Source organism: Protopterus annectens, chromosome 2.part0, assembly GCF_019279795.1.
Source record: "Protopterus annectens isolate FY-2018-M chromosome 2.part0, PAN1.0, whole genome shotgun sequence".
Classification (NCBI taxonomy): domain Eukaryota; kingdom Metazoa; phylum Chordata; order Ceratodontiformes; family Protopteridae; genus Protopterus; species Protopterus annectens.
The window spans coordinates 566,880,016-566,900,736 of NC_056728.1; the positions used below are offsets into that span (position 1 = coordinate 566,880,016).

The 20,721-nt window shown below is 42.3% G+C and overlaps 1 protein-coding gene across 2 annotated transcripts in view; it reads left to right on the forward strand.

Moving 5' to 3' along the window:
• GAK (cyclin G associated kinase) overlaps positions 1-20,721 on the forward strand; it is a 2,484,892-nt gene that overhangs the window by 2,409,812 nt on the left and 54,359 nt on the right. For both annotated transcript variants that reach the window (XM_044060934.1, XM_044060933.1), the window contains one exon: positions 15,373-15,549. In XM_044060934.1, coding sequence (XP_043916869.1) covers positions 15,373-15,549 — 177 coding nt within the window. The remainder of the gene's footprint in view (positions 1-15,372; positions 15,550-20,721) is intronic.

Below are 20,721 nucleotides of genomic sequence, written 5' to 3' on the forward strand. Positions count from 1 at the left end.
GAGAGCAACAGTACAGGACAGGTAGCAATTAAATCCTTTTACAGATTAAGCAGGACATACTTAAAAAAGTCCCAAAAATTGGAGGGAGGCACCCATGAAGAAACTTGACTGCAGGTAGTTCCAGGCAGGGTGGGTCAGTGAGCTTAGGAGCTGTGGAGATTAACTGCATTTCCTTTTTAAGTCAGCAGTCCATCAGTAAATTGCTTTAAAACAGTGCAAATTTGATAAATTAGCTATAAGACACAGATAAAAATGAAAAGGCAAGTGCCAATGCCTTAAAATAAGTGAAAATAAGTGAAAAGCAATTAAATTGATCTTGGAGCCTCAGGAATGTTGTGAAATGTCCCAGAGGTAATGCACCTCAGTAGAGCCTGTTAACAGCATTTAGAAACACCTTTGCTTTGGGCCTCAGAATTTGCTTGATAGTTCATTGCAATGAAACAAACTTTGTTTCATTAAGTTCTTTTACAACCATTTGAATCAATTACTGATGTTGTTTCCCTTTTAACTGTGATGATTAACAGCTCAGAGTGTACATGTATGCAAATACATACATGGCTAGATACGCTTTTACTTTTTAATGAAACATTCTTGTTTTTTTGTAATCCGTATCTGCTGACTTTTTGGAATATGCAGGGTGTCTCCAGTTTCCTATTGGTGCAGTCATTTCTCCACTTAACTGACATGAGTGATCCTTACTTCTGTCTTTTATATGGTGTTTCATGACTGATTGGCTAAACAAATGCAAACAGGCCACCAAGGGTAAAAACTTAACTACGCAAGTTTAAGATTTTTGGTTATTTGGCTGAATTGTAGTTTTTTGTAGACTGTCACTGCAAGAATAGATTTTCCCCTTTCTCTTGTGATACACAGACAATGACAGTGATCATTTTAGTTGCATTGTTTATTATGACTAGATATGGAAAATGGTAAAAAACAAAAATGTTTCATCTAAATGAAAAGCAAGTAAACTTCTAAGCAACCCAAAACATTTTTTAGAAAAAGTTCAGCAGCCTAAATAACAGACCCATTTCAGTTAACCGATTAGCATATTGACAAGGATAGCACGAGCATCAGGGATCTTGATTTTTTTGCTAATTTGTTTGTTGTTCAGCCACACAATCCATTATTATTATTACTATTGTTTTTACTACGATTATTATTCTTTTTAGCCAGTACCCTGAAGACTACATTGCAGACTTTTCCTTGCATCAGGTTGCCATTCAAAATGTAAACCACTGATTAAGTAGAATACCATATAAAGGATTATAAATGGGTCACCAATCATAATGAGCATGTTATGTGTCTGAGACATGGATAACAAGAAATTTGGCTTGAGAGCAAAGCTCGATAAGGGAATCCTGGCTTCCATATCGAGTGTATGGAGAACACATAATTCTTTGTTATGGTCAGAGATCCGATCATAATTCTTTGTAGTGTGTGTAGATTTATCTTCTCCATGTACTACTAGTTAGTCAGAAATATAGATTAAAAAAAGATAAGGCAGTAGGAAAGTGGTTGAAGTCCTTGTGCGTTCCCTAAGGAAAGCTGTTTAATTCAAAATACATGTGTACTTTAGTAGACAGCAGACGGGTATTGGCGCTGAAGCAAAGCTGTTTTCATGCCCTTCTGCTAATGTTTACTGAGATTTGTTAAGGTTGTGTCTTCTGCTATGGCAGTACTGAACCATGATAGAATTAGGCATTTTCTGAGCATAATCAGGGCACTCCATACACTACAATATAGGATATGATGTTTGACAGCTTCCTAAGCTTTTTCAGTATTTGTGACAATAGGAGGTACTACCAGCTATGCCAGAAGTAGTGCAGTGGATGTACAACTTGTGCCAGCACAGCTGGAATTTTGTAAATAATTATATGTCCTTTGTATATCAAACTGATTTGTACAGAAGTTTTGTGCTGAAAATATATTTGTGAGGTTTGCTTGTGTTAAAATGTATCGGTGAAGTGTAATGTAATGTAAAATGTAACAGTGCACCCTACTGGTATGAAAAGAAATGCACATGTATTATTGTAACTGAATTAAATGTATATGTTTTAATAGAGGGTACTGAGACAGCAGAGATTAAACAGCTAGCTTACTTTAAGAAAAATAAGGTAAATGTAAATGAGCTGTTAAACCATTAAAACAGCACCCCACAGTGCTGAATAGGACCGGAGATGGTGGGTTTGGGAGAAGCCTTTGTTCATTAGCTGGGTAAAAATAAGGGAAGCCGTAGACACTGTCATAAATATTTAGATGTGTTTTGTAGCCTTCTATGCTCAATTCCTGTCTCAGCTTCAAAGGGGGATACTGTGAGAACCTAGAGTCAGGTGACCAGATGAGGCCATTCTGCAAGCTGTCCTGGATATATTTTACAGGAAGTAATCCCTAAGTATTGAGTATTCTGTATTTGGGAACCTGACTAGAACGACTGCTGACGTATTTCATTGTGCCTTGCTCTACTAAGTAAGTTATTAGGGAATAGAAGTTCTCCTAGATTCAGTCAGGAATATAGGGAAGCTTAGTTTAGAGATTGGTTTTCTTTGTTTGTATGAGTCTGTCCTTCAATGTTATTTTCAGTATTTCCTGTGATTTGAACTCTGTGGTTTACTGTAAATATATATTTAATATTTTCTTGTTTTTTATTTATTATTAAATATATTTAAACTTTTCATTGTGGCTGGTGCTTTTTAGAAAATATTTAAGCTTTGAGAGTGTTTATTTGGTGACACTCTGTGAGCCACTCCAGAAGGCTTAGCTGTCTTGGTCAACTACTACCATTTGTATTAGTATTAATTTTGTACAGTATAATTGGACCCCCTTTGTTAAGGGCCTTAGAGTAGCTGATTACGGATTGTCTGGTGGAAGTGATAACTACTTTGTATTCTGGGAAGAAGGGGACACAGCAGGTAAATGTGTGCCACCCTTTCTCGTGTGTGTGTGAGCTACTTGGAGAAGGGACACTAAGCACTGGCTTTACAGAGTGGGTGCTGTGGAGGTCTTGGCTTGGGCACTCAGCTGATGTCCTAACCCTACAGCTGTACCATTGGGGGGGTATTGCTGGGGACCTAGACCAAGACATAGAGATCCAGACACCTAACTGTGTGTGCTCTTAAGGGAAATTGTGATTGATGCCGTGAGCTCTGCATCTGGAGATACTGAGTGTATCCATTTGTATTCCAAATGCACGCCCCTCTCCAGTGTCAGTGGTGAGGATTCAAGCTCCTTGATTACTGGCCCAGAGTGGGGACGTCACAATGTTAGTAACTTGTCACTAAATATATAGCCCATTTTCATGATGTGTGAACACTGCTGCCATTATTCTGCCTTTTACATTTTCTAATATTATTGTATCACATATGTAAATAGAAACGTAGGAACAGTGCTATACATGTGATTGCAGGGACTGTGATACGCCTAAGCATTTAACCTTTAAGTAGACACACTTGAAAGTTTCATTGTATTCGATGATGGGTCTGATTATGGAAGAGCACGAAGATGAAATGATTTTTTCGAAACTAACATATTCCCATGGAAATTAACTGGGAACAGATAAAAGTAATTCCTAAATGTGGAAGAAACATGATTGAATGAGAGTAAGTTGTCCGCTTAAATATCATATTATTTGGGCAGCAGGTGTTGTAGTAACACATTCTGTAACATTAGATACTTAGTTGATCTTGTTTATACATTGTATGGTAATGTTTGTGTTCTTTAATTTAACTGTTTTGTGTAATGACTAAAAGGGGACACTTGGGCTCAGCATTCTTGCTTAAATAAAGTAAATAATGTGAACACAGCATCTTGTGTGTGTTGGATGAGGGAGCTAAGCTCTGAATTAAAAAAAAATAAAAACAATTATTTGCAGATGTGGCTTGCTTTGAGGAAGATGTTATTGACACAGCTTTTAACTGTCTTAGTATTGGCAGTTTGGGAATGGGAATTAGAAATGTGGTGGTAGTCAGCTATTCTCACTAATCATACTACAAGGTCAGCTGTAGATTAGCTAATATCCTTCTATTCAGTGTTGCAGTATTCTTTACATATGGGTTGTATTCCACCCTGTGACCCAAGGTCCAGCCAGTACACAAAAGCTTTTAGCCACTGCCAGTACGTGGGATATTGCGTGTCTGCTTTGACAATGTCAGCCATAAAAGGAGGTCCACACGTACCATCCTCAGAGCTTTTCTGCCACCATTCAGAAGATTGACTCCATTGTACGGTCTGCAGTCAAATTTCGTGTGTGTATCACTACCAGCTTCAGATAAGTGCTCTGTTGGGGATTTATTTTCTTGCTACTGCTGTCTTTGTTCATGCCATCCAGGAAGCCAAGTGTAGGTGTGGAAGGCAAATTCCACATAAAGACAGTCACAAACCGTCTTTTCTGTTTAGGGCCTAGTCATGACTACCACTCCTGATGTTCTTCGTGTTTCACTGTTGCAGTTATCACATTTGGGTTATCTGCCTGCAGGTAGCCCTCAGCCGGCCTGAATACCAGTCTTCAGATTTCTGCATCGAATGCTGTCGCTTCTTCCATGACGTCAGGTTGTCAGGAGTATAAAACATGCAGCCGACGCCATTACATCAGTCTTTCTGGCCATGCGGTGCTAGTAGCAGAAGCAGTTTGCAGGTGCCGGTCGGCCGACTCCTGAAATTTTCGTTTTCGAGTTTTAGACCTGAAGTCTTCAAAAAGATAAGCACCCCGTTGGGGATCCTTTTTTCTTGTTCTAACCGATGTCAGAAAAAATTAACAATTGTCTTGCCTGTGGAAAGCTAATACCTCGTAGAGATTTTCATTCTTACTGCGTCACCTGTTTAAGCCCAGACCATGACGTCCTTCACTGTTGGTTTTGTACCTTGTTCAACGCCCGAACTATTCGTCATCTGGCTATTTTTATAGCTAAATACTTTCGTTCTCGATCTCTGTACTCTGAAATGGCTTCGTTAAGCCATCCGACTACCGATCTTCTGAAAAAACCTAAGGATAAAGACAGAGATAGACCGCATAGGTCCAAAATTGCAGACAATGCTTCCGTTAAGCTAGTCACCAACCTGCCGGTACTCAGTGAGGCGCTTTTGCAAACCCTGATACCCGCTACTACAGATTCGCAGGCCTCTACTGAGACCCATTCGGAGTCCGGTATGCTTCGAGATGCTTCTTCGACTATGGAACCTGCGGATGTCTCTACCTTCGATGAGTCTGGAGCTGCTGTGCAGGCACCGGCTGCTGAGGGTGTATTCAGGCCTACCAATTTTCATATTAAACCGACGACTTCGTTTCACGCTAAGAATGCAGAATTCCTCAGGCCTAAAACTTGCACTACGTCTAGAAAACCGACGACCAAACAGCATTCTCAGGCCTGTATGCCTCAAACACAAATGATTAGAATGGCTGAAGACCTTATTAACTTAATTAGGGGAAACCAGCCTTCCCCCTCTAAGAGACCTAGAACTGATTTTCTTTCTGATTCTTCTGATCATGAATCTGATATTTCTGCTCCTTCTGACTACCAGGATTTACCCTTATCTACTTGTGACTATTCTGATGCAGATGATTCCATTCCATCTGCTTCCCCTCCAGAAGATTTTTGTTTTGGTGAAACCTTGCATACCCTTAGGGAGCATTTCCGCTGGGAAAGCCAGGACTATTCTGAGTCCAAAAAGAGACTTAGGTAGTTTTTACTCCTGCCTCAACACAGGCCTCTAGCTATCCCTCCTGTTCTGGAGATTGTAGATGATGTTTTCTTGGAATCTATCCTTACCCCAGACACTTTGCCTCCAGCTCCCAGGAAACCGGACAGGTACTACAGAGTACCTGACTCTCACAAATTCCTCTTCAAGAATCCTACTGCGGATCCAGAGACCATTTCCCAAGGACCAAAAGGCATTAAGGCTACTATTGCCAAAAATCCTACCCCTTCTGATAGGGACTCTAGAGCTTTGGAAAGATTGGGTAAGAAGGTATACACTTCTGCTGCTTTGGCCATTAGGGCTTTAAATTGCCAGTTTCATATGTTAAAGTATCAGCAGCATGTTATGGGACTACTTAAACAGAAAATGTTGATTCCTGACTGTGCTGAACACAAAGATTTGCAGGAGTTGATGCATTCTGTTGAACAAGTTGGTAAACATACTTTGCAATTTGGTTTTGATGCTTTAGAAACATCTTGCAGGTCTGCTCTCACTGGGTCTGTACTTAGAAGGCATGCTTGGCTTAAGGAACAAAACTTGTCAGATCACGTTAAAGCTAAATTACTGGATGCATCCTTAAACCAAGACCGCCTTTTCGGCAACAAAGCAGAAGTCGTCCTCCAAAATAATGGAAGAAAAAGCTAAATCTATGCAAACTGTTAAGTACAGCCTCCTAGATTCATTAGGCATTGGCCTTCAAAGAACTGGTCTTTTCCAGTCCCTTCCAGGCCTTCTCAGTCAAAACCCAGGTGCAGCAGACCACCAAGATTTCAGTCTCAGGCTACGCACAGATCTAAGCAGTGGGGGGCTCCCACTTCCAAAGCAGGGAGTAGTAAGCCACCCCCCTATGGAAAAATGGCACAATGACTTACCCTTAACTCTTCCAAGCCCTTCTCAACTACTTGCTCCCTTAGGAGGAAAGCTCGCCCTGCATGCAAAAAACTGGGAACTCATTACCCAGGACAAATGGGTTTTAAACATAGTTTCCCTTGGTTACATATTCCACTTCCACTCACTCCCAACCCCAAGTAGATGGCCAGACCTCCCCCCAAATCAGTGGGCGGAGGCACCAAAACAAGTACACTCTCTCGTCGTTGTCAGTGCTATTCAACCTGTCCCAGCAGAACAAAGGGGACAAGGTTTTTATTCAAGACTTTTCCCAGAAAAGAAAACTCCTGGCATCCCATCCTGGACCTGTCTATTCTCAACACCTTTCTGGTGGTTCCAAAATTCAAAATGCTAACTCTTCAACAGCTTCTTCCTATGCCTGGCTGGCAACCCTAGACTTAAGAGAAGCTTACCTGCACATCCCAGTAAGGGAATCCTGTAGACAATACCTACATTTCAGGGTGGACTCCATGCATTATCAGTTCTCCGCACTTCCCTTTGGCTTATCTACTGTGCCCAGGGTATTCACAAAGTGCCTAGCTCCAACCATTGCATTTTGCAGGCAGAGAAATATTCAGATTTACCCATACTTGGACAATTGCCTGATTCAGGCAGAAAGTCAAGACTTGCTATTACAACACCTGGCATTTGTAGAGATACTTCTAACCTCACTGGGGTATACCATCAACGAGAAGAAATCACACCTAGTACCCTGCCAACAGATTGTATTCTTGGGAGCAAGCGTGAACACAACTTCCCAGATGGCATTCCTCACTCCGTAGAAACAAGTTTATTTGACAACCTACTTCAAACTACTGGCCACAAAACCCCAGCTATCTGCAAGGAAAATCCTGCAAGCCCTGGGGTGCATAGCCTCTTGCATTCTGTTAATTCCATATGCAAGACTGCATATGAGGAAACTTCAATGGTATCTAAAAAGTTTATGGTGTCAACATTCTCAGGGCCTGGAAACAATGATTCCTATCATTCCTTGTCTAAGGACAGAGTTCCTTTAGTGAGCAGAGGCCTGCTCCCACAACAAGGAACTCACTTTCATTCTACCCCCTGCCGCCAAAATCCTAACAGACGCATCAGACTTTGCATGGGGGGCTCACATGGCAGGGCAGTGCATTCAGGGCAAATGGAACCCGAGACAGATGCACCTGCATATCAGTCAAAAAGAAATATTAGCTGTACAGAATGCTCTGATAGCCTTCAAAGACCTTATTCTTCCAGGACAACTATTGGTAAAGACAAGACAACACCACAGTTATGTGGTACATAAACAAGCAGGGGGGAACCCATTCCTACTCACTCTGAAGACTAGCCATGGCTCTGCAGAACACAGCCCTGAGCTACCAAGTGAACCTGCAAGCTCAATTCCTGCTAGGTAAACTAAATTCACTGGCAGACAACTTAAGCAGAAATCTCATGGACCCACACGAATGGAAACTGGAACCCAAAATATTCAAGCTCTTGAGGAACAAATGGGGGACACCAGAGCTAGACCTGTTTGCCTCCCCTCAGAACTACCAATTGAACAAATTCTGCACCAGAACTCCCTACAGTCAAGCTTGGAAAATGAATGTCCTGTCCTTTACCTGGGCAAGCCTCTCAATTTATGCCTTTACCCCTCTGCCTTTCCTCTCGAAGGTTCTACTAAAGATCAAACAGGACAAGCCCAGGACAATCCTGATTGCCCTAGACTGGCCACGCCAGCACTGGTACCGCCTTTTGTGCAGTCTGACAGTGCTGCAGCCATGGCACCTGCCTCAGACCCCTTCCCTGCTGTCCCAGCAGGCGGGCCAGATTCTGCACCCTCAGCTTCAAACCGTGAACCTTGCAGCTTGGCTAGTTCCCTGAGCTCACCTCTAACAACCCTCAGTAAGCAGGTGCTGGATGTCATTCTTGAGGCAAGGAGGCCTAGTACTAGAAAATCCTATTCAGAAAAGTGAAAAAGATACTGTTCCTGGAGCCATTCTCAGGGGATGGGTACAACGGTAACCAGCTTACCTCATATTCTAGACTACTAAACAGAAATGCTCCACAAGGGCCTATCTTTCTCTTCAATTAAGATTCATGCCTCTGCCATTTCAGCACATTGTAATACAGAGCCACCCCTCTTCTCTCATCCCCTGCTAAAACAATTCCTTAGCGGGGCCAAAATTTTAAGACCCCCCCCCCCCCGGGGGAGCTCCCACTCCAGCCTGGGACCTTAACTTTGTATTGGAAAAACCACTCTTCCCCTGTTTGAACCAGCTGCTACAGCAGAGTTGAAATTCCTTTTTTAGAAAACAGCCTTACTTCTAGCCATCACTTCTGCAAGAAGAGTGTCTGAACTGCAGGCCCTCATGGCAGTGGAATCCTTCATTATCTTCCATGCAGACAGGGTTTCCTTTAGGACCAATCCATCCTTTATGCCCAAGGTGGTGTCTAGTGTGGCTCTAAACTAGTCAATTCATTTGCCTACTTTTTTCCCTAATCCTCAAAGTAAGGAGGAAAGGATACTGCATTCTCTGGACGTGCACAGACAGCTTAGATTCTTTTTGGACAGAACTAAGCCTCTCAGAAAATCTGACCAGCTGCTAGTTAGCTTTGCTGCAGGGGCAGAGGGCAAGGCCATTTCAAAGCAAACCATTTCCAAATGGATAGCCCATTGCATCCTTTTCTGCTACAAGCACCATGGAAAACCTACCCCACCGGGGATAAGATCACATTCCACCAGGGCTGCATCTACGTGTACGGCATTTCTCAGAGGAGTCCCTACGAAGGACATCCTGGAAGCTGCTACCTGGAGCTCTGTACATACTTTCACCAAGCATTACCACCTGCCTCTCTTTTCTAAATCCAGAGCTGGATGTGCCACAGTAGTCTTACAAGGCCTGATTGCTAGCCCGAATGCTCTTTAACTGCCTCCACCCTTCCTTAGCTTTGGGAATCAACCCAAGTATGATGACTGCAACAGTGAAACATGAAGAACATAGTACAGTTGTGTACACTTGCCACAAATGTAGATGTTCAAGTGTATTCACTGTTGCAGTCCTGGTTACCCGCCCTCCAGCCCCTGACTTCTCTTGGCTCTACCTTTCCTTCTTGTTTGGCATATATTATATCATGTGTATTTGCTTTTTGCTGGGGATGTCCCGTACCATATAATTGCTTCCTATTGTGAGGGCACCTGACATCTGGGGCAAGAAAAACTGATGTAATGGTGTCGGCTGCATGTTTTATACCCCTGATGACCTGACGTCATGGAAGAAGCGATAGCATCCGACGCAGAAATCCAAAGACTCTGTTATTCAGGCCGGTTGAGGGCTACCTGCAGGCAGATGACCCAAATGTGATGACTGCAACAGTGAATACACTCGAACATCTACATTTATGTTAAGTGTACACAGCTGTACTTTCCATCTGTCAGGGTTTTGTGCCTAAGACTCTACGTAGCCGGCTTACAGCTCTTAATCTGTATCTTGAGAATCAGTGTGGCTTAAACGTGATGTAAACAATATGATGTGTAGGGTTCTTGGGGTCCTTCAGCTGAGCTGAGTTTGAAGAGGAAGGTCAATAAGTAGAAACCTGAATCCTCTTTCTCTGTGCCTTCTGCCTCAGACATACCCCTTGAGGTCGGTGAAGACCCGGTGGTATGGTTGGAGGTTGGGTCCACTTCTTCGGCAGGTATCTCTGTGGAAGCTGCCAAAGGACTGGATCCCAGTACATCTGAGGCTATGCATTTGTTTGTTTTGAGTGACATGGGGGAACCATGGCTTTTTGTGCTGGAGGACGCTGGCCATGCCTCTGCTGCGACTAGGGATCCTTCTTTAACTACGTCAGTCATTAGGCCTACGTCTAGTTCCTTTTCCTTGTCCCCCTCACATGTGAAGAAGAAATAAAAGACAAAACATTCCAGCCTTCCTTGTTTTCCTCAGTCGGATTGGGATGCCTATTCCCATGGTCTGATTAAAGACTTGATGACCATGAAGCCTACTTCCTCTGTTCCGTAGCCTTCTTTCATTTCTTTGGTTCAGGCTGCTGGATCTAAGGTTCTTGACACTGATTCTGAAGAGTCTTCCTGTGATGATGACTCTCTGGCATATTCCACCCAAATTATTTCACCTCTGGAATATGCATCCCTTGAGGAGGTATCCAATGGAGAGGATTCCTCTCACAAAGAAATTTCCTTTGGAGAGTCTATTAATAAAATGATGGAGTTCTTCTAATGGGATTGTTCCCAGATTTCTGAAGAACAGAAGAGGTGGTATGACCTCCTTCAGATGGAGGTTCCCTCTCCCCTCTCCCTCTGCAGTTTCTCCAGTCCTCCCAAGAGGCCTGACAGATTTTATAAGGTACCAGATGACTGCAGGTTTCTCTAAAGGCGTCCCTCTGCAGCTCCAGCTATGGTCTCCATAGCTTCAGATAAGTCTTTCTGGTTATTTCCTTCTGCCAGGCTTCTTCCATCTGATTAAGAGTGCAAGATTCTTGAGAGACTGGGTAAAAAGGTATACACATCTTTCAGTTTAGCTATCAGAGCTATTAACTACCAGACTCGCATATCTAAGTACTCCTTAGCTTTGCTTTCTCAAGCGTCACAGGCCTTATCTTCTTTGCCAGATTCTGAGATTAAAACACGGGTCATGTCACTTTTGACTGCATCCTCTGAAGTAGCTAGACATTCCATTAAGTGCAGCTATGATGCTGTTGAAGCATCTAGAGTTGCTGCTTCTGCCTCTATACTTAGGAGGCTTTCATGGCTGAGCCTTCAGTCATTACCAGATGATGATAAGGCAAAGTTACTAGATGCTCCTTTGGACAAGTCTGCCCTTTTTGGCTGTGCAGCTGCAGATTTATTTAAGGCTCTGCAAGAAAAAGGGAAGGAGCTTCAAGACCACAAGCATCTAGTTATTTCCCCAGTCCCTAAATTTCATAGAAACTTTCCTGTCAAGATGTTTTTGCTAGGAGTACTGCTCGTTCTTCGTGTGCTTCCTCTTCTGCTCCTAGGTCTAAGAAGTCTACTAGAAGACACTATCAGTCGAAATCATCATCTTCAATCCTCTCTTCTCAGCAGGCCTTTCAGGCCAGATCCAGTTCTCTGTGACTACCAACTCTCCCTTCCAAGTCATACACTTCTTTCTCTTTCTTTTCCAGCCTGGGCAAGGATCACTCAGGACTCCTGGGTCCTATCAGTTATCCTAAAAGGCTATTTTATGACTTGGAAGAATTTCCCTCCTCTCATGGGAATTCCACAGCCCCCTCCAGTCAGTTACAACTGTTTACAGAACTCCTTTCACAACTGATGTCTGAAGGCAGTATTCAAACTGTATGTTTGAATCAGAGAGGCAAGGGTTTCTACTCAAGAATGTTCCTAGTCCCAAGAAAGGATGGCCATTGGAGACCAATTATAGATCTCTCTGACTTGAGCACTTTCCTGCAAGTTCCTTCTTTCTGGATGCTTTCCCTGCAGACACCGTTTCCCCCTCATTTTACCTCAGTCTTTCATCACTTCCTTGGATCTCAAAGATGCTTATCTGTATATCCCCATCCGTCCTCAATACAGGAAATTTTTACGTTTCTCAGTGGGTTCTTTGCACCATCAATTTTCTGCCTTGCCTTATGGTCTTTTCACTGCCCCAAGGGTATTCACAAAGTGCCTGATCCTTGCTATCGCCTTCTTTGAGGGTCCAGGGTGTTTGTTCAGGTTTATCATTACCTGGATGACCTCCTCTTCCTAGCAAACAACACTGATCATTTGTCTCAAAATCCTGTGGAATGCCAGTCATCTGCTTCACAGCCTGAGTTTCACAGTAAATTGTAAAAAATCCAGTTTGACTCCATCTCAGGATCACATCATCTTGGGGTGTAGGTTCAGGACAGACTTGATGGTGTTTCTACCAATAGACAAGATTCAATCTCTCACTTGTTTCATAGAGACCCTTCTGACTCTTCCTCCCATCTCAGCAAGGGATTTCCTAAGACTTCTAGGATTCATGGCTTCCTCAATTCCCATATTACCCTTTGCAAAACTCCGTATGAGAACATTTCAGTGGTTTCTAAAGGCTACCCGGTCCCAGCATGCTCATCCACTCGATGTTATGATTTCTGTTCTTCCATTGCCTGAAAACAGAGCTCCTCTGATGGATTCAGCAGCGCTTTCTGAAACCAGGTCTTCCTCTTCTTTTGCCCCAGCCTTCTCAGCAGCTTTTCACAGACGCTTCATACACGAGATGGGGGAAACCTTTGCTTCTGGGAAGGTTAGAGTCTTTGTTCTCCATCTCAGAAGAGGGAGCACATCAACATCAGAGAGTTGAGGGCTCTGCTTCTAGCTTTGCAAACTTTCCATCCTGTCTTCCAACCAAGTCCTTTGAAGATCTTTACAGACACCACCACTGTCCTCTGGTACATAAAGGGAGGGGCCACCAAATCTTAACCTTCTTGGCAGGCTAGCTATCAAGGCATGAGAATTGGCCATTCAGTACAACGTCCCTCTTCATGCTTATTACCTACCCTCTGCTCAAAACTCTGAGGCAGACGCATTAAGCAGGTCCATGACACACACTTCACAGGGATGTGTTCTTGGACCTGGTTCATCAGTGGGTTACTCCACATCTGGACCTATTTGCCTCCCCTCAAACCAGACAACTTCCTCTCTCTTTTGCCAGGATTCCACATCCTCTGGCTTGTTAGGTGGGCACCCTGTCTTTCTCATGGAAGGGAATGTTTCTTTATGTATTCCCCCTTCTCTCTCATACAGAAAGTCGTGCTGAAGAGTCAGCAGGACAAACTGAAAATCATGTTGGTCATTCGCTTTTGGCCAAGACAGCATTGGTTCCCTCGTCTTCTGCAGCTGTCCAAGGGCCATCACCACATGTTACCTCACTGGTTGGATCTGCTCACACAGGACAAGGGATCCTGCTTCATCCACATGTCATCATTATAGCTGACCTTGTGGGTAATCAACTTCTGATCCCTTTCAGGCACCTTTACTCTCAGGACATGCTTGTTGGAGGCCAGGAAACCCAATACAAGAAAGTCTTCTATTTCCAAATGGAGATTTTCTATCTAGTGCTTTAAAAGAAGTCTACATCCACTTTCTGTAGACATTCCAGTAGTACTCTTTTACCTTTGTGAACTACTTAAAAGTGGCTTATCATATTTCTCAGAAAAAGTCCACTGCTCTGCTCTTTTTGCTTGTCTGCCACTATCACTTCCTTTAGTTTCCAGACTGGAGGTTAAACTTTTCCTTAAAGGCACCCTACATATTAAGCACCCAAGAAGACCAATTCCTTCTCCTTGGGAATGTAATTATGTCTTAGAAAAGCTAACTCTGCCCCTTTTGAGCCCACAAGTTCCACTTCTCTGAAGTTTTGCACTTGTAAAACTGTGCCCCTGGTTGCCTTGACTTCTGCTAGGAGGGTCTCTGTGATACAGGCCTTGATGACATATCCACCTTTCTTGGTTTTCCACAAGGACAGCCCATCTTTCATGCCTAAGGTGATGAATAGCTTGTGTCTTGCTCAGTCTATCCAGCTGCCTACCTTTTTTCCTTCTTCTCAGTCCTCTGGTGACATACCCTAGATATTTGCATAGGCGACTTAGATTTTACATGGACAAGACTAAAACTATCAGGAAGTCAGATCATCTTATTGTGTCCTTTCATTCCACGGCTCTGTTTCCAAACAAACTATTTCATCTTGAATTTCTAAAGCCTTTCTTGTTTTGCTATGATTTCCTTGGTAAGTCATTGCCTTGTTCTGTCAGATCCCATTCCACTAGATCTATGGCTCCTTCAGGGGCTTTCTCTAAGGGTCTGGATACTAGTTCTATTTTGGATGCTGCTGTTTGGTCCTCTATGCACACCTTTACCAAACATTACAAATTGGATTCTATTTTTAGGTCCAGAGCAGGGTTTGCTAGGGCTATTCTCCATGGGTTTGTGGAGAATTCTTCCTTGTAGCCGCCTTCTGTTCCTTCCACCTCTCAGGATCTCAGTTAAGCTATGGCACTCTCCCATATGTAAAAAAAATATTGCAACATTGAATGGAAGGACATAAAATAGTTGTGTAAAAATTTACCATAACCATAGATTATTTCTCTTCTGTGTTGCAGTATTCTGACCCTCCCGCCTTCCCCCTGCATCTTGTCACTTTGGATGACTTGTTGTTTTCCTTAGTACACTTGTTCCTCTTGGGGCATTCTTGTTCTACATGTGGATCTCCTTTTATGGCTGATGTTGGCAAAGCAGATGTGCAACATCCTGCATATTGACAGTAGCTAAAAGCTTTTTGTGTACTGGCTGGATGTCCTGTCATATGGCGCAGAATACAACCCATATATAAAGAATACTGCAATGTAGAAGAGAAGGGCATCTATTTACACAACTATTGTTTTTTTTTGCTTAAAGGCCAAGTTTTAGTGAAATGTGAGAGTGCAGTTAACACCAGCATGTTCACAGTTTGCCATCATATTTCAGTGCTTGTGTGCACTTAATTTTTTACCTGTATCCGCTGATACCTTAAAACCTGCTTTATGTCATCCACTAGGGCATGATCATAATCATCATTATTATTACCCCTCCTCAAATATAGGAATGCTGTGTATTGGTTTCTTCCAGACCCCATTCCACTTCTTAAATGATTTGCCACTTGGGCTGCTGACAAGACAGTTGGTCACTGGTAGCCTATGAGGATGCTTTACTCCTGCTTAGTGGGTTGCAAGTAGTTTTTGTCTTTTAATATAACTATTTTAATCTTTGTTTTGTAGTTTGCATTTTCTGATTATTTTTAAATATATTTCCAGATCCTAGAATGGATAGAGGGGAAAGAGAGGAATATAAGAGCACTAATGTCCACTATGCATACAGTGTTGTGGGAAGGTGAAACTCGATGGAAGCCAGTAAATATGTCAGATCTTGTAACCTCAGACCACGTAAAGAAGTATTATAGAAAGGCAGTACTTGTGGTTCATCCAGATAAGGTAAGTTAAATGCCACTCCTGAGTATAACCGTGTGAGCAGTTCCACCCAGTAGTCATTTTTGTTTCCAAAGTGTTTTTCCTTTCCTTGAATCCAGCACCAAGAATATGACATATTGAGAAAGCTTAATTTAAGAATTGTTGTTTCATTATGCCTGAACTTCCCTTACAATCGCTGTTTCCCTTCCCAGGTTGCTTATTACTCTTGCTATCAATGAATCAGTTACAGGTATTATGTTCCCTGGCACTACTTTCATACACTGATCCGTCCAAGTCTCTAAGATGTATTTATTAGTCATCTTTAGTGTGCATTGATTAATCACCTTAAATATGCATGTATTGTAAATAATTTAACTTTTTTGTCTTACTAATGTTAAAATTCTCCATTTGTGTAAATGCTTCCTTGTTAAATTAACTCGTGTAAATTCTTAGTGTGGAGCTTTTCTCCCTGGACTTCCGCTGAAAGTGGGTCATTGGTCCAGTCAGACTTCCTGGTAAACAAATGTAAAATAAATAAACTTATTTCTGTTTGGCTCTTTTGTGAAATCTCATGCACTTTCTTGTATGTGTCTCAGTATCTGTTAAATTATGTAGGCAAAGAGGGTGAAGTCACCTCAAGGAAACATTACAATGAGAAAAAATAATTAGATTAGATCTCTTATTCTGTGTGTGGAGCCACAAAAACGTCCTGGGCACCTTAAGTAACTCTGAGCAGTTGTAACATGCATTGCATCAGCTATTGATCGAAGTGTTGCAATGCACTTTTCCCACCATGATTCCTTTTTGTGTGTGTGCTTTTCTTTAATAAAAAAGTTCCAGAAACTTTTTATTAAAGACCCAGCCACAAAATGGTCTTTATCCCCTTCTTGATGTGCAGTGATTTGTCTATTTAGCACCTATGAATGCAGACATGTTTTACCTGCAGTGTCATTACTGAGGGATAACTGGGATAGAAGCTGACAGGCCGAAAAATAAAAGCTTATGAGTGGATTGTTTTTAAAGCACCAGATTTAAAAAGGGACTAACAAGAGGGAGGATTAAATGTTACACTGTGAAAGGTAAGACCCAGTCTGTTTAGGAGCACTTCAAATTTGCATAATAGTACATATTAAATACAGATAGATATCCATCCTCATATAAATAGTGTGGCTTGAAGCTGCAATTTTGAGCTTGAACAAAAGCAAGTGTTTCAGGATTACATTTCAAATGTAAATGAAAGGTAAGATCTTCACGTGCATCTCAAGATTTTTTTTATCATAATACTTTGTTCTTCCATTTAATCAAAGAGTGATGCATAGTGGAAAACTTTTTCACATTCTCTGAGTTTCCTGTTTGTATTTGATTCTGCAGACTTTCTACACATCATTTTTTGTAAAATGGTATTTTCGTGTAGTAGTTTTTTTGTGTCTCATCTGTATTACATAGTCTGTGTTTGGTTGAGTCAAGCCATGGAAATGTGGCTGCATCAGAGAGACTAATTCTGTCTTACAGGGTCAAAAAAAAAATCTAATAAAGTGCTGTACAAGTCAGTTCATAGGTAGGTACTAGGCTATTGGCCCAAGGGCCTACGTAAGCCTAGCCAGCAAGGTTCCATAGCTTACGCCACCCAAGAAAGTTATTTTCCTGTGCCACTGTCCAGCAGAGAGACAGAAGTGATCCAGGGATGTATTTCCTATTTCCCATCCACTCATCAAGATTTTTCTTGAAGAGTGCTAATGAAGAACTTTGCCTGACATAGATGGGTAGCTTGTTCAGAGTATAGGAAGTCTCTGGGACAGGAATCTATCCTTCCAGCGTGTCCTGTGTGTTGTGGTGACAAGGTTTAGGTCCCTAGAGTGTGTAGCTCAGAGGGATTGGGATTTCTTTAAGTTGAGCATGTCCAACAGCTCTGGGTTTGACATAGCTTTGTATGTTAGGGAGAGATCGCCTCTGAGTAGGCGATATGTGACGGAGTAAAGCTGGAGTTTTTTTGAGACGGTCTGCAGAAGGCATCTGTTTGAGGCCAGTAATCCTCTTTGTGAGGTATTTTTGCGGCCTTTCCAGTTGTTGTAGATGTCTTGTGAGGTACATACCAAAAGGGGCATTGTATTCTATAATGGATCTAATGAGTGATGAGTAGAGGGGAACAATGACCTTTTTTTCTGGATGAGAAACCTTTTGTGATGAGGTGTGCCACGTAGAAGGATTTCCTGACCACTGTGGCGATGTGATTATCAAAGGAGAGACTACTATTCACCTGTGTCCCAAGGTCTCATCACACTTTCGGTGTTAAGTAGCCTACCGCCTATGTGGTAGTTCATGGGTACAGAATTTTTACCAAAGGGGATGACAGTGCACTTTTTGGCATTGAGCTTGTGACCATGTCTTTGACACCAGGCATCTGTCTCAGTGAGGCCCTTTTGTAGGATGTCCACATCTTTAGGAGTTTCAATTATGGCTCCTAGTTTGCAGTCATCTGCAAATTTAGTTAGCCAAAGACCTTCTGTGTTAGCCTGTACTTCAGAGAAGTAGATACCAAACAGGAGAGGACCCAGGACTGAACCCTGTGGTACTCTACTTGTCACTGGTCTGTAGTCTGATTTGGAGTCTGCTACTTTCATGGTGTGGGTTCTGTCAGTAAGCCAGTTGGCAACCCATCTTGTGACATAGGGATTTATACCTAGTTTAGTGAGTTTATCTATAATTCCAAAGTGGGGGATGGTGTTGAACGCTTTGGCGAGATCTAGATAGGCTGTGTGAACCACCTTACCCTCATCTATGGCTTTGGTGACTATTTCAAAGAAGTCTATCAGGTTTAGGAAACATGATCTGCCTTTTACAAACCTTAACTGTGTGGGCTCCAGAGTTTGGAGATCTCCAATGTCTTTGTTTATGAGTTCCATGATGATACGTTCCATGGCCTTGCAGACAAGGCTCGTCAGGCTAATGGGGCGGTAGTTCCCAGGGTCTGTTGTGCTTCCAGCTGCTGCAGATGTCTTGTGAGGTACATTCCAAAAGGGGCGTTGTACTCTATAATGGGTCTGATGAGTGACGAGTAGAGGGGAAGAGTGACCTCTTTTTTCCTGGATGAGAACCCTTTTATGATGAGGTGTGCCACGTAGAAGGACTTCCTGACTATTGTGGCGATGTGACTATCAAAGGAGAGACTACTGTCCACCTGGGTCCCAAGGTCTCTTATCATGCATTCGGTGTTAAGTAGATTGCTGCCTATGTGGTAGTACATGGGTACAGAGTTTTTACCAAAGGGGATGACACTGCACTTTTTGGCATTGAGCTTGAGGCCATGGCTCTGACACCAGGCATCTGTCTCAGTGAGGCCCTTCTGTAAGATGTCCACATCATTTGTGGACTTGACTCTATGTCTCCTAGTTTGCAGTCATCTGCGAACTTCATTAGCCAGAGGCCTTCTGTGTTAGCCTGTATGTCAGAGAAGTAGATACCAAACAGGCGAGGTCCCAGGACGGAGCCCTGTGGTACTCCAGTTGTCACTGCTTTGAGGTCAGATTTGGAATCTGCAACTTTTACAGTGTGGGTTCTGTCAGTGAGCCTATTTGGCAACCCATCTTGTGACGTAGGGATTTATACCTAGTTTAGTGAGTTTAGCTATAATTCCAGAATGGGGGATGGTGTCGAAAACCTTGGTGAGGTCAAGATAGGCTGTGTGAACCACCTTACCCTCATCCACGGCTTTGGTGACTGCCTCAAAGAAGTCGATCAGGTTCAGGAGGCATGATCTGCCTTTCACAAACCCGAACTGGGTGGGACTCAGAGTTTGGAGGTTAACAATGTCTTTGTTTATGAGTTGCATGATGATGATACGTTCCATGGCCTTGCAGACCAGGCTCGTCAGGCTAATAGGTCGATAGTTCCCGGGATCAGTGGTGGCTCCCCCTTTGTGGAGTGGGATAACTGTTGCTGTGCTCCATTCAGTGGGCACAAAGCCTGATGCGAGGCTATTATTGAACATGAATCCAAGGTATCAAATTTCTCACACTTTCAGCAAAGAAGTTTTTATCGTTTGTTAACTGGGATAATCCAGCTGGGCTACTGTCCATTTCCAGTCGAAGTCTAGACAAAAAAAAAAGCTCTGCATGTTCAAGCCCAGTACAAGTATAAATACATCTATGGTTCCAATATATATTGCATGCCGATATATTCTTGAAGTTTTCAGTGAGTACAGGTAAAACGCTACTACACTTAGAAATATAATCATATATAAAATATGTAAAAGTAAATGACAGTTGTATTTACTATATGTATGCATGGTTGCTAAGTTTAATTTTAATATGCAAGTCATTGTTTAGATTATTGGTTAGAAGTTGATTATACATGTGAAGTGGAATAGTTAGATTATAATTGACAGTAGGATGAAGAGTATAGAAAGGATAGTGCAGGCAGATAGGAGGAGGGGTGACTGAGGTAAGTAAATGAGTAAAAATATTGACTGAGTAAGCGGGAGTAAGTAATTAAGAGAAGTACAGAGAATTAGGACTTAAGTTTTAGTGTATAAGATAAAGATTATAGGTAGTAAGTCTGTGTAGGAGTAGAAAGTGTAGTGCGTTGGATCTAGTACCACTGTCATAGCTGTGATACTATGAATGTTAGATTGTTGGTGGGGCATACTGATGGTGTGATTTTAATCTCCAAATAGTTTTTTAGTTTATGGTGAGTTTCTCATTGGGTGCTAAATGTATATTATTTGGGAAAGCATTCCATAGTTTATCCACTGAAGTAGAGTATAGTGAATCACCAAAGTGATTAGTTAGTTGCGTTATAAATTAGTTTTGATTAAGCGATCCGTGGTATCTGGTAGGGATTTAAGTTAATGCTGTCTTTTGATAGAAAAGTATATGTCAGGATTATACAAGATTTTGAGAGTTACCTTTAACTGTTTGAGGTCTAGTGCATTTGCAAGCCCGAGACATACTAGTTAGCGTTGATGTAAATTTGACTGTTTTTTGGTAAGTAATTTCAGGGTTTTTTTGTAATGTTTTTTGGATGTTAGTAAAAATTGGTGGTGCATCAAATGGACGTGGTAGTAGTGTGGGCTGTGGAGACAATAAACAGATCATTTAGATATGGTTTGACTTTACAGAGTTTTATCTGATGTTCTTCGTGTTTCACTGTTGCAGTCATCACATTTGGGTTATCCTGACAGGGGTAGCCCTCGGTCGG